The following is an 18,381-nucleotide window of genomic DNA, read 5'->3' on the forward strand; positions in this document are numbered from 1 at the left end:
TTGCCCAGGACAATGGAAGAAGCTTTATTTAATTTACCCCTGAGCAATTGAATAGAATACTGCCAGCACATTTCCTCATATATATTTCCATAAGTTAAAAAAGTCTAGAGTTAACTTTTCAAAAAGTGAACATTCAAGAAAGAGACCTAAAATATCCTGAGGAGGGAAGACCCCTGAACGTCTCTCCTCTTATGTCTGTCTCAATTTCCATTGGATAATCTTTTAAAAGCAGAAACACAATGATACCAATACAGGAAAACACCATTAAAAATAAAACTCTGCAGCAAAAAGAAATATTCCAGCAGATGCCTGGCTGACTCATTTCACAGCTGCCACAAAGTACTCCAATCTGTTTCTGGAAAGCAGTTTCACTTGCTTCTGAAGTCCTTACTGTGATATTTTAAATGCAGGGAAATTAAGTAACTTTTCATTTCTTGTGGCATTCAGAGAACATTTCATTGTGAGTACTCAGTGGCTTCCCAGCACAGGCTAATTTCCTGGCTCCTGGCCTTACAATCTGATTTGGGTTTTCCTCCATCACCTGCACATTATTTGTATATATAAATAGTATACAACCCCACCCCTAATACCTACATTCTCACATTTTATTCCTTTCTCCTTTTTATGGATGTTTATTTCAGTTATTTGAGTCACATTAACACTACCCTTTCAGCTTTGTAAACTCCTCTTGGGTGACTAAAAGTAAAGTTATACATTGGAATGAATAGTTTCTCTGTTGCTAGGGTTGGGCGGATTCCCTACCTGTCATTCCGCGGGTGAATCTGCCCATGGGGGGAGGAGATCCGTCCCTCCCCCGGGAATCCGTCCAGGCCAGCTCTGCTCCGCGTCGATCCTGCTGAGCCGGCTGCCTGCTCCGCATCTGCTGAATGTCGATACGGCCGGCAGCCATTGCCATGCCATATCGCTGTAAGTCTCCAGACGCAAATGGCACAGTGGGCGCCATTTGCGGCCATAAAGCTGGTAGATTAGCCTAAATGCAGCCATCCAGGCTGGCTCTGCAGGATTGATGGCGAGACGGATCTGACCTGGATGGATTCCAGGGGGAGGCGGAGGTGAGTGCCCCGTTCCGCCACGGACTCGGGGGGGGGGGGATTCTTTAGAATCCAGCCTCATTGGAGTCCGTAGTGGAATTCTCCGCCATCCCTATCTGTTGCAAATATCCTGCAGCAAAAATCCATGTTTGATTAGTTATTTTGAAGATGTCTCTTGCTCCAGAATTAGATCTGAATTCCCCGCTAATTCTGGTTTTCTACGTTTTCCAGGAAGTGAAAAAAAAGAAATTGTGTGCAGTCTAACCCCAGAGACGATTCTCCAGAAAATACTAAGATACTTCACACACAGTGGTGTAGTGGTAAATACTGAAGTTCAGGAGCTTATCATTACAGCACCCTGCTGGGAGCATGGGAGAAGAGAGAAAGAGATCCTACTTCTCTGTTATTTACTAGCTAATGGACCCAGCTTTGCACAGGTTGGAATAGCCCTTACGTTTTTAGAGCAAAGGCTTCAAGCAAACTGACACAGCTGTCAGAGTTGGACAGGTTGTACCAGCCCTGTCTGAGTGAAGCCATGCCCGCTGGCATCCCTAGGCATTGTCCCTGCCATGGTGTACCCATCTAACCCCCTAAGTGAGGTGCCTGGCCACTCCATTCCCCTCCATAACAGTGGGGAGGGGGAAAGTGTATAACTCTTGTGCTTGTTAGGGAAGTCTGCCCCTAGTGGCTGAAGATGTTACTGCAGGCTTCGACTACATGGACACATTTACATTAATTAAAATTAATGTATTTTAAAAACAAAATAACCTCGAGCTGCACTTTATGGTCCCCTTAGGATGGGTGTCAGGTTTCAGGTGCCTAGGTGCCATGGTCTTGTGCTTTGGCACTAACGGACAGATGGAAAGACAAATACACATCCTCCTTACTGATTATAGCTACTGAAAGGAGCTAATGTTCTGGTTAATACTCCATGATACAACACAGTCATCCAAAACAAACAAACCACTAATCAAATCTCACAATTCAGTTTATGGGGCATTAACAGCACTACAACCCTCTGCATAGCTCCCAGAGATAAGCTCTATTGAACGCCATGGTGCTTATTTCTGACTGGATAGGTACAACCTGTAAACACACTGAGCTTTAACAAAAGACCTTCTGCCAGCTGAAATGTAGCCCCTAGCTTTGAATTAGAAATGCAAACCATCTTACGAAGCAATATTGCCATTTAAACCAGGGGAAGCCGGTGGCTCTGATGTCAGTGGGGCAATGAATCCACTCCGGGTTTCAGTCAGAGCCAGTCAGAACTCTAAAGGAGCTATTGCACCTCAGATAGCTCCTTTAGAGTTCTGACTGAAACCTGGAGCAGGTTCACTGCCCCACTGACAGGCCACCAGCCTCCACTGGTTTAAACATTTAGCATGAAGTAGGAACACCATCAAAGAAAAAGAAAGAAGCATCTAGGCATATAATGCATCTAGATATATATATTAGCATATGCACATTTTATGCAAATGTATATCTTTTTCTGGTGATGCATTTCCTCTTTTTTGGCAATTCATAAGCGGTCACCACAAGGGGTTTCTGCCCCGGGTGCCAAAATAACTTGGTTGTTGGGTACTATGCATCTTAGCTTGAGCTGGTGCTGCTCTGCCTCAGGCAGCAAGCAGTTTTGGGCTGGCCCTGCTCAGTGGCTCTCCTACTCTCCAAGAAAGCCCTTTCCTCCTCAGCACCCTGCTAATGGTGGTGGCTGCCGCTGCTGCTGCTACTCCTGCTTGTGTACTCAAGAGAGCTGACAGGCAACTGTGGCAAGTTGCAATAGTAGTCATCATTCACCTGCTCAAGCAGGCAATGGAGGAGGGGATATGAGGAACAGCAGCGCAGATCGAGGGTCTTGTGGTCACCTCAGCTACTCAAGGATGCCAGATGTAGGTTGAACCTGCAGAAATGTGGCTCCCACAGTCCAGCTGTAACATGTGAAGGGGCCCTTAGATGTTTTCCATCCTGATGATCAACTCCATTCATTTCCATGGGTCTACTCTAAGTAGGGCTAACATTGTATATAACCCCCTGCTTGGGTCTTCTATCTTTCACATGAAGTGACTAAGAAGTTCATTGGTTGTATATTAAGACACAAACCCTTGTTTTATGTTCTAACCTGGTAATTAACCAAATGTGTCCTCTGTGTGGTTGCTTTTCTTTGGTCCAGCTGGTTTCTCTCAGTAGGCTGATGAGTGACACCAACTTGATTGAGCTTTTTAAAATCACATTTCTAGTGTTCGTTTTTGACACATAATAGAAATCCAAGAAGAATGCCTTCTATGTAATGGTGGTAATATACTGTCGGACTGCTTCCTTTCCACCAGCAAATGAAAACTATTAAGATATATAATAAATATTGCAGAATATATTACATCAGGTCAAATAACTCAAGTGAGAGGTTTATTTAGAGGGCTTTAGCTCATTTTCTGTCTTCACATCAGGTAGGTACCAAATTTTAAAAGGGCCTTGGGAACACTGACTCCCAAAATGCTTTAAAACTGTATCTGCAGTGATGGTAAAGCAAGAAATAGAACCCATTGATGGATAACTCTGAAATTATCCGTGATGAACTCAATTGAACTTTACCAATGATCAGTTTTCACGACAATCTACATTACAACTTTAAACTGGTTTCAAACCGGTTTATCTAAAGGGATCCTGCAGTTTCATGAGGGTACTGAGAATTCTTTGCTAGAGATCCCTGTCCCCTGCCCAAGTGGCCCCTCTTCCTATAACTACAGTTCCCAGAATTCCTGTATCTGGTAGCCGTAATTGCTAAAAACAGGTTTAAAACCAGTTTAAAGTTGTAATGTAGATTGCCCTACAACAACCATATCCTAATCATTGTCTTCATCTTCATTTCTCTTCCCAACCCTAACGTAAGTCTGGACTCCTGGAATAATAGAGTTAGAAGGAGCTTGTTGCAGAAAATCCAAAGCTAGGAACTCCCACAGATGACTATCTATGCTCTACTTAAAGACATCCAGCAGTGGAGAGCCTGCCAATCCCCCAGGGAACCCCTTAATGGTTCTTCTTACCATTAAGAGGTCCCTCCTAATGTTCAACCAAAATCTATCCACCTATACCTTAAACCCATTAAATCTAGTCCTGCCCTATGGAGTAGCACCCTTTACTCTCTTCTATGAGGCAAGCTACACGTCATGCCAATTGTGTTGTGTGTAGCTGTGGCTTCTCTCTCTTTTTTTCACTCTAGTGTAAGTGTACACATCCCCAATTTGAATCAGGACCACCATGGTCCAGGAGGAGAGGATTAAAACTTTCCCACCATTTGTTTCTTTAAAAAGAAAAAAGAAAAAAAAAAAGCCTCCATTGGCATCTATAGAGGCTTTCACCCTGTCTTGTGAACCCCCTCCCCGCTTTCGGGGGGTGGGGCTGCAAGAAACAAACATGGGGAGGAGGCTTAATCTTTGTCTTCCAGAGAGCAGTGGTCTCTATCAGAATCAGTGACATTCACGCTTAAACTAGAAAAAGAAAAAGAAAACCCTGAGCTACACACTACATAATTTGTGCAACGTGTATTCTGTCTCTATGCAACAGCCCTTCAGGTATTTGCAGAGTGCTATCATGTTCACTCTCAGTCCTCTCTTTTCCTTCTTCTTGCTGGCCCAACTATCATGGGAAACTTTATCAAATGTTTTGCTGAAATCAAGATTTGAACAGGATATATACCAGAATGCAAGGACCAGAATCTTTCTCCGATTGGTTTCAGATGACAATGATATGAGTGAATATAGGAAACATCAGTGAATCTCCTTGCCTGTATTCATGCTGGTATTGTTGTTCAGTCATTAAGTCATGTCCGACTCTTCGTGACCCCATGGACCATAGCACGCCAGGCCTTCCTGTCCTCCGCTTTCTCCCGGAGTGTGCTCAAGTTCATATTCATTGCATCGGTGATGCTATCTAGCCATCGCATCCTCTGCCGTCCCCTTCTCCTTTTGCCTTCAGTCTTTCCCAGCATCAGGGTCTTTTCCAGGGAGTTTTCTCTTTGCATTAGGTGGCCAAAATATTTGAGCTTCAACTTCAGTATCTGTCCTTCCAATGAGCACTCAGGGTTGATTTCCTTTAGGATGGACTGATTTGACCTCCTTGCAATCCAGGGGACTCGTAAGAGTCTTCTCCAGCACCACAGTTCGAAAGCATCAATTCTTCGATGCTCAGCCTTCCATATAGTCCAGCTCTCACAGCCATACGTTGCTACTGGGAAAACCATAGCTTTGATGATATGAATCTTTGTTGGCAAGATGATGTCCCTGCTTCTTACTATGCTGTCTAGGTTTGCCATAGCTTTCCTCCCAAGGAGCAAACATCTTTTAATTTCATGGCTACAGTCACCATCTGCAGTGATCTTGAAGCCCAAGAAAATAAAATCTGTCACTGCTTCCATTTCTTCCCCTTCTATATGCCAGGAAGTGATGGGGCCAGATGCCATGATCTTAGTGTTTTTAATCCTGAGTTTCAAACCAGCTTTTGTAGTCCCCTCTTTCACCCTCAACAATAGGCTCTTTAGATCCTCTTCACTTTCTGCCATTAGGGTGGTATCGTCTGCGTATCTGAGGTTGTTGATAATTGTCCCGGCAATCTTAATTCCGACCTCTGATTCATCCAACCCGGCGTTTCTCATGATGTACTCTGCATATTAGTTAAATAAGAAGGGCGACAATATGCAGCCTTGTCGTACTCCTTTCCCAATTTTGAACCAATCGGTTGTTCCATGTCTGGTTCTTACTGTTGCTTCTTGACCCTTGTACAGGTTTCTCAAGAGACAGGTAAGGTGGTCTGGTACTCCCTTCACTTTAAGAATTTGCCACAGTTTGTTGTGATCCACACAATCAAAGGCTTTAGCGTAGTCAATGAAGCAGAAATAGACGTTTTTCTGGAATTCTCTTGCTTTCTCCATTATCCAGCAAATGTGGGTGATTTGATCTCTAGTTCCTCTGCCTCTTCGAAACCCAGCTTGTACTTCCGGTAGTTCTCGGTTCACATACTGCTGAAGCCTAGCTTGTAGGACTTTGAGCATAACCTTGCTGGCATGTGAAATGAGCGCAATTGTACGGTAGTTTGAACACTCTTTGGCATTGCCCTTCTTTGGACTTGGAATGTAAACTGACCTTTTCCAGTCTTGTGGCCACTGTTGAGTATTCCAAATTTGTTGGCATATTGAGTGCAGCACTTTAACAGCATCATCTTTTAGGATTTTAAATAGCTCAGCTGGAATACTGTCATCTCCGCTAGCTTTGTTGTTAGTAATGCTTCCTAAGGCCCACTTGACTTCACTCTCGAGGGTGTCCGGCTCAAGTTCAGGGACCACACTATCATGGCTATCAGGGACATTAAGATCTTTCCTGTATAGTTCTTCTGTGTATTCTTTCCACCTCTTCTTAATTTCATCTGTTTCTGTTAGGTCCCTGCCTTCCTTGTCCTTTATCATGCCCATCTTTGCCCAAAACGTTCCCTTGAGATCTCCGATTTTCTTGAAAAGATCTCTAGTCTTTCTGATTCTATTGTTTTCCTCCATTTCTTTGCATTGTTCATTTAAGAAGGCCTTCTTGTCTCTCCTTGCTATTCTCTGGAACTCTGCATTCAGTTGGATATATCTTCCCCTTTCTCCCTTGCTTTTTGCTTCCCTTCTTTCCACAGCTACTTATAAAGCCTCATCAGACAGCCACTTGGCTTTCTTGCATTTCTTTTTCTTTGGGATGGATTTCGTTGCTGCCTCCTGAACAATGTTACGGAACTCCGTCCATAGTTCCTCAGGCACTCTACCAGGTCTAATCCCTTAAATCTATTAATCACCTCCACTGTATATTCATAAGGAATATGATTTAGGTCATACCTGAATGGTTTAGTGGTTTTCCCTATGTTCTTCAATTTAAGCTGAAATTTTGCAACAAGAAGCTCATGATCTGAGCCACAGTCAGCTCCAGGTCTTGTTTTTACTGACTGTATAGAGGTTCTCCATCTTTGGCTGCAAAGGACATAATCAATCTGATTTCGATATTGACCATCTGGTGATGTCCATGTGTAGAGTCGTCTCTTGTGCTGTTGGAAAAGAGTGTTTGCTATGATCAGCGTGTTCTCTTGGCAAAACTCTACTAGCCTTTGTTCGGCTTCATTTTGTACACCAAGGCCATGCTTGCCTATTATCCTGGTGATTTCTTGACTTCCTACTTTGGCATTCCAATCCCCTATGATGCAGAGGACATCTTTTTTTGGTGTTAGTTCTAGAAGGTGTTGCAGGTCTTCATAGAACCGATCATCCTCAGCTTCTTCGGCACCAGTGGTTGGGCCATAGACTTGAATTACTGTGATGTTGAATGGTTTGCCTTGGATTCATACTGAGATCATTCTATCGTTTTTGAGACTGTACCCCAGTACTGCTTTTCCCACCCTTTTGTTGACTGTGAGTGCTACTCCATTTCTTCTAAGGGATTCTTGCCCACAGTAGTAGATATGATGGTCACCTGAATTAAATTCGCCCATGCTTTTTCATTTTAGTTCGCTGATTCCCAAGATGTCGATGTTCATCTTGCCATCTCATGTTTGACCACCTCCAGCTTACCTTGAGTCATTGATCTGACATTCCAGGTTCGGATTTTCTTTTCACCACCAGACACATCCACAGCTGAGTGTCCTTTCGGCTTTGGCCCAGCCGCTTCACCCTTTCTGGCGCTACTTGGAAATACCCTCTGCTCTTCCCCAGTAGCATATTGGACACCTTCCGACCTGAGGGGCTCATCTTCCGGCATCATCTCTTTTAGCCTTGTGATACGTTCCATGGGGTTTTCTTGGCAAGAATCCTGGAGTGGGTTGCCATTTCCTTCTCCAGTGGACCACATTTTGTCAGAACTCTCTGCCATGACCTGTCCGTCTTGGGTGGCCCTGCACAGCATAGCTTATGGCTTCACTGAGTTACACAAGCCCCTTCGCCACAACAAGACAGTGATCCATGAAGGGGCATGCTGGTATTAGAAATCTTAAAAAAAAAAAAACAGAGGTTACTTCCTCTCTTCCTCTCCAGATTTCTCCAACTTGCTTCAGCAATTTAGAAGGCTTCCACAAGTCCTTTTCCTCTCAGTTGAAATGCAAAGATCCTTTTGAAAAAGTCAATCAGGATGACATTTTGGTACACAGTTCTGATACCAGTCAGTTTTAGCAGCTCCTTGGGAATACAGTTGCATTTATTCTAACAAATGTTCATGGCTTTTTTACACCAGGAGATGGCGCTCCCAGCATAAATAATGAGCCCATTTACCTTCATAGCCTAGAGGTTAAACTATAAATGAAAAATAATAATAGCATGATTGTGCTGGAAGTTCATCTAGCTCAGCACCCTGCAAGAGACCCTTCATCCTGAGTACCCCAACCACTGCAGGCAGATATAGAAGGAATACCATGACTAAAACACTGGGACTTTAACAGACCACATTAAAGGGTATTTAATCTTTATGGGGCCGCGGTGGCTTAGTGGTTAAGACGTTGAACTGCAGATTGGAAGGTCGGCAGGTCAGCAGTTCGAGACCCGAGTGCTGCGTGACGGAGTGAGCTCCCGTCTTCAGTCCCAGCTTCTGCCAACCTAGCAGTTCAAAAGCAAGAAATTGGAAGTAGATAAATAGGTACCGCCTTGGCGGGAAAGGTAACAGCGTTCTGTGCACCTCGGTGTTCAGTCATGTTGGCCACATGACCATGGAAGCGTCTTCCGACAGCGCTGGCTCTTCGGCTTAGAAACGGGGATGAGCACCGCACCCTAGAGTCGGACACGACTGGTTGGGGACACCTTTACCTTAATCTTTATTTAGCATAATATCAGGTAGTGGGGACCTCTGCAGTTATTAATGCAAGCACAAAATTGTTTTGTCCCATTAAAATGCAGTGCAAGGCAGGAAAAGGCTCCCAGAAGATGCCAAACCTTGCAGATTAGAAGTATTAACTGTTCACTTCAGAAGGATAAGCAGGGTATGTTGTGCAAAAAGAAATTTGAAATGGACATTTTGATGCCAGATGTCCAACTTACAGTCAAACTAATACATTAGAACTCAGGAAAGCAATTATTAAGACTCTATTCGAGCAGTTTTAAGCCCCTTGGGGAATTAGACCCACCCCTTAAGCTTCCAAACTCAGATCAAGCAAGTTATTACAAATGTGGTCAAATGCCACCTCTGCTCTCATTAACCATTCCCCACACAGGATCTCAGGCTCCAAAGTTGCAACCTATAAACTAGGCTAGAATGATGGCCTGCCTTTGTTCCTTTAAAAATTTCTAATAATGATCAAAGAAGAAAGGGAAGAAAATATTACGAGAGAAACCCCCACCTCCGATGATAATGTAGGCACAAAGGATACAATCAAATGCTAATAAAAAATCCTTCCCAGTCCTGCAGTAAACAGCAGCTAGCAAAACCCCATTTAGTCCAATTTAAGGGTGAGAGGGAGGAGCATCAGCAAGAAAAGGTGAGAAATGCAAGAGAACCAAGCAGAACTTGGTTTTGATAAAGCCAATAAGCCTCCACATTTTTAGACTTGATTGGGGAGGGATGTTGGAGAAATCTGCAACGAATTGAAGCAAGTTTGGATTTCTATGAATCTGACCTGCAGATTCCATAGTGACCCAGTTCTTTCCAAGCTGTGCGGACTTGCAGGCCTTTTTTTTACTCTTCAGTGGATTAGCACTAATGCACACTTGTGCTGATGCACATAAGCACAAGTGGAATGAAATTCTTGTACATCCCTTAAAAATATGATTCCATCAATGAGCAGACAATCGAACAACCCCCTCCCCCGACAATCTGCAAAACAAAGACAGAGTGGATTTAACAAGATCCATACATCTCTAGTTCTGATTGACTGAGCTGGGTGATTGACAACCGGCTGATGTCAATCAGAAGCAAGGAAGTAGTTTAAATGTTGCACCATAAAATTTGCTGTTCCTCCACTCTCCAGATGTTAGGGTGGCCATGTGTCCTACTTTACAGAGGACACTCCTCTGTTTGAAGGGATGTCAGAGGATTGCCTTCTATTTGAAGGACTCCTCTATTTGAAGGGCCTTGAAGTTGCAAATCAGCAGTTAGCATCTGGATAGCAGACTGAGCAAACGCAAAACAGGTCAACTATTTATTTATTTATTTATTTAGTGCCATCAATGCACATGGCACTGTACAGAGGAAAACAATAAAACAGGACATCCCTGCCACAAACTATGATGAGTGTATTATAGTGAGCTGCATTGTATTTCTATTTAAATTATAGCAATTATTTTCAAATGTGGATCTATACATACGCATAAGCATATACAAATTTTATGCAAATCTGTATCCTCTTTTGTCCTCTTTGATGCCTAAATTCTATGAATTGGATTCAACGAGATAAAGGAAAATCACCACTAAGTGGCCACTCTAACTGGTCTGCCTACAAAAACCCCACAAACAAGTAACGGTAGGCAGGTACATTAGCCAATATCACTCACTAATAGAGAACTCAGGTGATGAGCACCAACAGAAATGGAGCCAAAACAGGGTAATTGAGAACCAATTATTAGGATGCTTGGGGGAGCCTTGAGGTGTGCAGAAATACAATTTTTAAAAAATGAAGGGGGGAAATAACAACAACAACAACAAGAACAAAAACAGCCCAACAAGGACTCAGCATGCTCAGTAGCTACAGAATGTTGAGTGTCAGTTGGAAAAGATCTCTGGAAAACTGGGGAGGGCAGGGGGGAAATGTGGGATGCTTTGCTTGAAGAGAATGGCTGGCTAGAATCCTGAATAGAAGCACTTCTGTTAGGGGGAAGATACACTACAACATTTTGCAGTGTATCTTCCCTGAAGGCCCTACTGGTATTCAAAGAATACCAATGGTGTTCATAAAGATTACATTGTGCCCTAACAAATAGCAAGACATGCGTTGCAATGCTTCATGAAGACTTTCCATATGTATAATACACCTACCCGTATGGCTCGGACAAGCAATTGCTATCAGAAACTACAGAGGGAGGTAAACACAACAACAACAGGGAGAATCCTACAGCTACCCCCTCAATGTGAAAGCAACAAATAAACAAACAAACAAACAAGGGTGTAATCTTATGCACATTTAGACAGAAATAAGTCCTACAACTCCCAGCATCCTCCAGCCAGTCATGCTGTCCTGGTGGTTCTGCATGGACCTGCAGTCTGTTTGGAGTCCACTCAGAGTAGAGCCTTTAGTGTATTGGCTCTTCTCTATGGAACTCTCTGCCTGTTGATGTCAGGAAGACACCAACATTGTTCCATTTTGGGCACCTGCTGAAGACATTTTTATTTAAACCAGCCAGGGTTTTATTGGCACGAACTCATTTTAAAGGGTTTAATTCTGTATTTCAATTGTTATTATGTTTCCCCTTACATTGTTCACTGCTCGGATATTTTATTGGATGTAGAGTGGCGTATAAATTTTGTAAATAAATAAATAATCTGCCAAACATGGGAAATCTGACCCTGGAGCCATGACAGTGGACTTTATATTTAAATTCTATGAATTGGATTCAACGAGATAAAGGAAAATCACCACTAGCACTGCACCGCTAATGCGGAATTCCAGAAATGCTATAATAGATTCTATATAATAATTGTTCTATAACATAGTTCTCATGCTTCTGCTTGCACATTTTTGCTAGTTCTTGTGCATGCTCTTCCATCTTTGGATTTAGTTTCACTTTTCTTCTGCAGCGTTCTAGTGAAATGCATAAAACTGCTCTTCTGTAAGGAGAAGACACCATCCACAAGCAGACACACATGGTGGATCCAACCCAATGGCCCCAGTCCAACTCTACATGCATAACGCAGTGCTCCACATGTATTTCCTGCCACTACCAAGCCCCATTCAGCAATAAGGGTTGAACTGATGTAGTTCCAGTTGGACCAATAACAGTGTTGATCTTCTAATCAATGGGAGAGTGTCTCCCAGTTCCAAATGCATTTAAGGCAGACTTTGTGTAATGATAGTTACATTTCAGATCTGCTGGTATTTATTAGGGATGTGCACCAGATTCAGCTGAACCCTGAAGCCAGAGCAGAATGGGGGCCCTTCAGACCATTTCTGGTGCTTCCCAAGGCAATGTGGGCTACCCTTCGAAGTCACCAGAATAGAACCCAGGACAGAACGAGTCTTCATTACCGTTTTGTGCTCAAAGACACAGATATTCTTCTCCTCTCTAAACAGCATTTTTGTTTTCTATCTCCCTGCTGATGAGCAAGGAAACGGGGCGGGGGGAAAGAAGTTGAGTGGCTAACAGGTCCACCTTCTAGGGCATGTTTTGCCATGGCCTCCAATGGATGGGACCATGAGATGGCCATTCTTCCAATGTTACCAGGCTTCACTATGAAAAAGACCTTAAATTGGTTTTCAATCATCATAAGTCTGTAGCCCCTGCATGTATCCTTCTGAAATTTTGCATGTTTCTTTTTTCTATGATGTATGCCACTTTCATATAAATTGCCCAAAGGTAGGGCAGGGAAGCCTTGCACCTATCTTTCTGAAACTTTGTAGGCTTCTTACTTAGGGAGACCCCTAGACTGTTTGTCATTTTCAGAACAATACTCCACAAGAAATATATCCCATCCTCTTCAAGATATCCTCAATATGTCAAGGCTGCCCCTGCACCTATTCATCTGAAACCTCCCAGGCTTGATGTCCTCAAAAGGGTCAACTAACTCTATAAATTTCATCCAGGTCTACCAAGAAATAATAAAGTTATTGGCAGTTCCCTTTAGAAGAAGAAGAAGAAGAAGAAGAAGAAGAAGAAGAGCCAGCAGCAGGAAATCGCACAAAATCCCCTGCATCTATTTTTCTGAAATTTAATAATAATCGCCTAAAAGGCTGGGGAAGTCTTAGATAGATATTCCAGATTGATAGTGGCTGAGAGATGTAAAAAGCCCCATGGATGAGCTTGCAGGGGGAAAGGTGGCCAATTTCTCTTCCCAACTGCAGTACATTTTGCATTCAGATCTTCAGTGGAGGGTCCTTCAACCTTCCAGCGCAACTTTGAGAAGCAAAAACAGGCTGCTTTGGGAAGGGAGGCCAGGAAAGACTTATTGCATGCTCAAGGCCCTTTGGATCCTGGTCAGTTGTCTGATCTCCACTGCCATCTCAAGCCAAAAGAGGCAAAGGTTATGCAGGTGTGGAATCAAAGATAACAACCATACAAACTCAGGAGAGCCACATAAGAAAACATACTCAAACAACTGATGTCTTCCTTATCCTTCTTTATCTTAATTATCATTCACAGGATGGTTAGAAATTTTTAAAATGTATTTCTAAGTTTTAAAAGTTTTTACCTTAATTACATTCTTCTGCACAAAGTAACTCTTGTATCTTCTTATTAGTTTCATCCGTAATCTCAGAGTGCCAGTGAACCCAGCCATTCATTGGAAACAATAGCACCTACAGTTCCAACTTTCATTGCTGGTTTCTTATTTCGCTGAACATGAGCCAGATCTTAACCATTTGGGAGGAAAAGTCACAGACACACACAAAACACTACTTTTTTCTGTTCCAATATAATGACACCTGATACGAGCAAAGATGGGACAAGAAATCTGAGTATTCAATATGCCAGAATGAGAACTCGCAGGAGGGAGCTGTTCAAGGAGAGGAGGGAGGGATGGGACCAGGCGTAGCTCTCCCTTTTGCAAGTGAATCGATTGTTCTATGTCTGGATCAAAGTACCTGGGCAGGGCAGGTGTTCTCAGGTCTATAAATCACACCCACTTTAAAACATTTACTTCCTTGGCAAGGAACTTTCACCAGCGCAACTGATCGGCTCCGGTGAGCAAAATCCCAAGTCTTTTATTGCAAATGGCCTTAACCACATTAAACAAATGCACTGGGACAGGAAGACGTTGCCCACATTAATTTATCCATTTTCTGTGAAATATTTTCAGGGTGGGGGCTCTTAGATGTACAACTGTAATGAAAACAGATCTCCTAACAGCATAAGCACTTTGCTGACAATGGATTTACATTTATACAGGGATAGGTCAAAGGTTTCTGATAGAAGTGGCTGTGTCTTACACAAAAGTAGAGAAAGTGAAATTCATTTTATTTTATTTTATTAAAAAAAGGAAGAAAAGAAAATCAGGTTAGTGTCTAGGATCGAAGTTAGCAGCTACTGATTTGTATGCCTTTGGAGCATGTCTGAAGTGAGAATCTTGTCTGCAATGGTTTTTGAAGCTCCGCTTCAAATCAGAGATGGTTTCTCAGGAACATTTTATCAATGTCTTTATATTTTTAAACAGGTGGCTAGGTACTTGTTATTACTAACTTCTGTATCTATTAGATTCTAATAGTTAGAACATGTATTATTTACAGGCTATCCTTTTATCCACAGGGTTTGACCCAGACTTAATCAGAGAAGACCCATTGAACTCAGTGGCACTTAAGTTAGACAAAACTAACTTAAACTCATTTACGCCAATGGGTCTACTCTAACTATGATTATGTCTGGACCCAACCCATAATCTAATATGTAGTAAATTTGGGACAAGTTGTTTCCAGGAAATATTTCCTGGTTGAAAGGAAATACGAGAAAAGCCATCACATACAATTGATCTTAAGGATCAAAGGAATCCACCTCTGGGTTTGTGCTATAATTGCATTGGTAACCTTAAATCACAGGTCCCCAAATTGTTCCATTAACAGCTATTTGTCTCTTTCTTTATTGGGGGGGGGAGAAGAATATACATCATGTTGTATAAAGTTTTGTGTGCAAAAGAAAAGACATGAAGAAGCCACGAACTGTGTATCAACCATGTTCTAGTATGACCCTTCAGAAATTTGAGAGAACTCACCAATAATAGCAGAATGATTTATTTATTTATTTATTTATTAGTAAAACTTACATACTGCTTAATATAATAAAATATAATAAAAGTAAGAGCCAGAGTTATAGGTGGATCACATAGCCATACTCAATTTTGTCCAACTCTTGCAAAATTGGGAATTGGATCAATCACTGAAATATGTGACTGTTTCTTTAATGGCTATGTAACCACATTACTTAAAAGGAAGTGAGTTGGTTCAATGAAAGGGGGGGGGAATAATTAGAATTTTCTACAAGAAGGTCAACAAGGATGCTTCCAGATGGATGACTCCTAATGCTACCAAGCAAAAAGACATTGTGGCGCTATTCCACCTTTTCTTCCTTAATGGATTTTCTCTGATAAGGCAGAAGAAGCAGTGGGAAAACACAGGAGGGCTACAAATGGAAGATAACATCATCTCTCCCGCCCCCTGTAAAATTCCATAAATGAGGCAGGGCAATTTCACAATAAAAGCATCATCTTCAAGCAACCTGAGGGTCAAACTACACGTCACATTACTTACATAGCATGCAGCTGACCCTTCTCTTTTTAAGTTTGCATGACCTCAAATCAGATTGGGACCACCATATATTGAGGGGGAGGTTCAAACCTTTTTCCATCACATGTTTGATTCCTGAAATTCCCACCATGCATGGGTTTGTTTGTTTTTAGAAAGCCTCCATTGTCTTACTGTTAAAATATTCCTTTCGATAACTGGAATGTTTCCTCATAGAAACATCTTGTATATGGAAATTTGCAAAAATACTTGTCCCTTTGCTGGTCAACCACTGGTCACTGACCCAGTCATCTTCTGGTAAGCAATAATATTGAAAATGCCACTGATCATAATGAACCAAATGGGATTGTAACTATATTGCCTTAACGGAAACAAGAATGCATCCTAAACCACAAATGATTACCTAGTTTAATATGCTTGCCAGACTTTTTAAAAAATGTGTAGGTTCAGGTTCAGTAGTTTGTTACAAAGGAAATTAATCTCTCATTCTTATAATAAAACGAGGTATTTTGCTTATCATAACATGTACAAACACATAAGTTAGAAGGATTGCTTTGTCTTCCATTATCAGGGGCTATCTTGAAGGGGAAAGAAAGAAAGATGCAATCAGCATTGGGCTTATCTTTCATGCTAATTGCTGTTTCCTCCAATTTTGCAATGGCAATCAAAAAAGAAAAGCGAGTTCCGCAGACACTTTCAAGAGGTACTGTAGTTTCATTATATCATTTTAATTCCTCAACAGTCTAGTCACTCTTAAAAACATTCATTCAAATGAAGTAGGTATAAGAAGTTATGCCAGGCTAAAAAGCTATAGTCTTTAGGCAATGCTTTTCTCATTTTTTAATAGTCACTTAATTGGGAAGGTGGCTTGAAAGATGGCCATTGTTTGATGATTTCTAAAGTTGTTGTTGTTGCATTGGGACTCTGTTCTAGAATGATATGGCTTTTCTCGCACTTGAATATGGTGGAGCGGTATTTCTAACCACATAACATGCCTTTTAAAATATCTTTGCAAGTAGTACATGCTCCCACATCATGTGACTCTGTGTGTGTCTGCGTCTGTGTATATACAATAGGCATGTGCTATAAAAAATAATGTAAGGTGACTTAATGATGGACTGGGTCAGGTACAAAAACTACTGAATGCCTCTGTATACCAGAAGGAACGGGAAAGCATTTTCAGTGCAGGCTTACTTCAGTATGATAACTACTGGATGGGTGAATAGATAATGTTGTATTTTATGGTTTTAATTGTTGTGAACTGCCCAGAGAGCTTCGGCTATTGGGTGGTATAGAAATGTAATAAATAAATAAATAAATAATCAAAATGAAACTATTGGTGTTCTAGGATGGGGAGATGATATAACTTGGGTACAAACTTATGAAGAAGGACTCTATCGGGCAAAACAAAGGTAAAATAGTCTCTGAAATTGTGGAGGAAAAATATGATTGCTCTAATAAAATATTCTTTCAGGTTGACAATGTAAGTATTGTAATGAATAGTGAAACAAGTCAAGCCCAAGTATGGTATCTTGGACCTATTGCATTTCTTACTGTGTTAACTATGGAGCAACCTTATTAGTATCTAGCCACGTGATAATATATTACTGAGGGAATGTGAGAAGAGACCAAGTGAAGTAGCTGTACAGTGGTTAACAAATAAAATAAGAACAGAACTTTGTTGTTATTGTTGTTTTTCTTTAATATTGACAGGATTTAACTTCTTTTTTAAAAAAACTGAAACATTTCAAACAGTACCTATTATAATACAAGATAAAGATCAATAGAAAGAAGATGACATACATTTTGGCCTGGCATCAGGTTTAGGGGGGGACAGCCCTGCCCAAGTGCCCCCTGGTAGTGTGGGTTAGCAGTGGCAAGAACAAGTAAGTGTCTGGCCCAGCATTTCTCTCAGTGCAGAGCTCTTAAAATAAAAGACAAAAGTCATGCTAGAACTGTGGCAAATTCTTAAAGTGATGGGAGTACCAGACCACCTTACCTGTCTCCTGAGAAACCTGTACGAGGGTCAAGAAGCAACAGTAAGAACCAGACATGGAACAACCGAGTGGTTCAAAATTGGGAAAGGAGTACCACAAGGCTGCATATTGTCACTCTGCTTATTTAACTTATATGCAGAGTACATCAGGAGAAATGCCGGGTTGGATGAATCACAGGTCGGAATTAAGATTGCCGGGAGAATTATCAACAACCTCCGATATGCAGACGATACCACCCTAATGGCAGAAAGCGAAGAGGATCTAAAGAGCCTCTTGTTGAGGGTGAAAGAGGAGAGTGCAAAAGCTGATTTGAAACTCAACATTAAAAAAACCAAGATCATGGCATCTGGCCCCATCACTTCCTGGCATATAGAAGGGGAAGAAATGGAAGCAGTGACAGATTTTACTTTCTTGGCTCCAAGATCACCGCAGACGGTGACTGTAGCCATGAAATTAAAAGATGCTTGCTCCTTGGGAGGAAAGCTATGGCAAACCTAGACAACATAGTAAGAAGCAGAGACATCACCTTGCCAACAAAGGTCCATCTAATCAAAGCTTAGGTTTTCCCAGTAATAATGTATGGCTGTGACAGCTGGACTATAAGGAAGGCTGAGCGCCAAAGAATTGATGCTTTCGAACTGTGATGCTGGAGAAGACTCTTACGAGTCCCCTGGACTGCAAGGAGGTCAAATCAGTCCATCCTAAAGGAAATCAACCCTGAGTGCTCATTGGAAGGACAGATACTGAAGCTGAAGCTGAAATATTTTGGCCACCTAATGCGAAGAGAAAACTCTCTGGAAAAGACCCTGATGCTGGGAAAGACTGAAGGCAAAAGGAGAAGGGGACGGCAGAGGATGAGATGGCTAGATAGCATCACCGATGCAATGAATATGAACTTGAGCACACTCCGGGAGAGAGCGCAGGACAGGAAGGCCTGGCATGCTATGGTCCATGGG

The 18,381-nt window shown here is 41.9% G+C and overlaps 1 protein-coding gene across 3 annotated transcripts in view; it reads left to right on the forward strand.

Moving 5' to 3' along the window:
• AGR3 (anterior gradient 3, protein disulphide isomerase family member) overlaps positions 1 to 18,381 on the forward strand; it is a 70,785-nt gene that overhangs the window by 41,310 nt on the left and 11,094 nt on the right. The window contains exons 1-4 of one of the 3 annotated variants that reach the window (XM_084858640.1): positions 13,835 to 13,877; positions 15,645 to 15,725; positions 16,000 to 16,131; positions 16,777 to 16,840. In XM_084858640.1, the coding sequence (XP_084714766.1) occupies positions 16,029 to 16,131; positions 16,777 to 16,840 (167 nt within the window). In that variant the 5' untranslated portion in view covers positions 13,835 to 13,877; positions 15,645 to 15,725; positions 16,000 to 16,028. Of the gene's footprint in view, positions 1 to 13,834; positions 13,878 to 15,644; positions 15,726 to 15,999; positions 16,132 to 16,776; positions 16,841 to 18,381 lie in introns of those variants that run through there. The other 2 variants (XM_084858639.1, XM_084858637.1) reach the window with 2 other exon arrangements.

This window comes from Heloderma suspectum, chromosome 5, assembly GCF_057233095.1.
Source record: "Heloderma suspectum isolate Gila_16-S chromosome 5, 16-S_ref, whole genome shotgun sequence".
NCBI lineage: Eukaryota > Metazoa > Chordata > Lepidosauria > Squamata > Helodermatidae > Heloderma > Heloderma suspectum.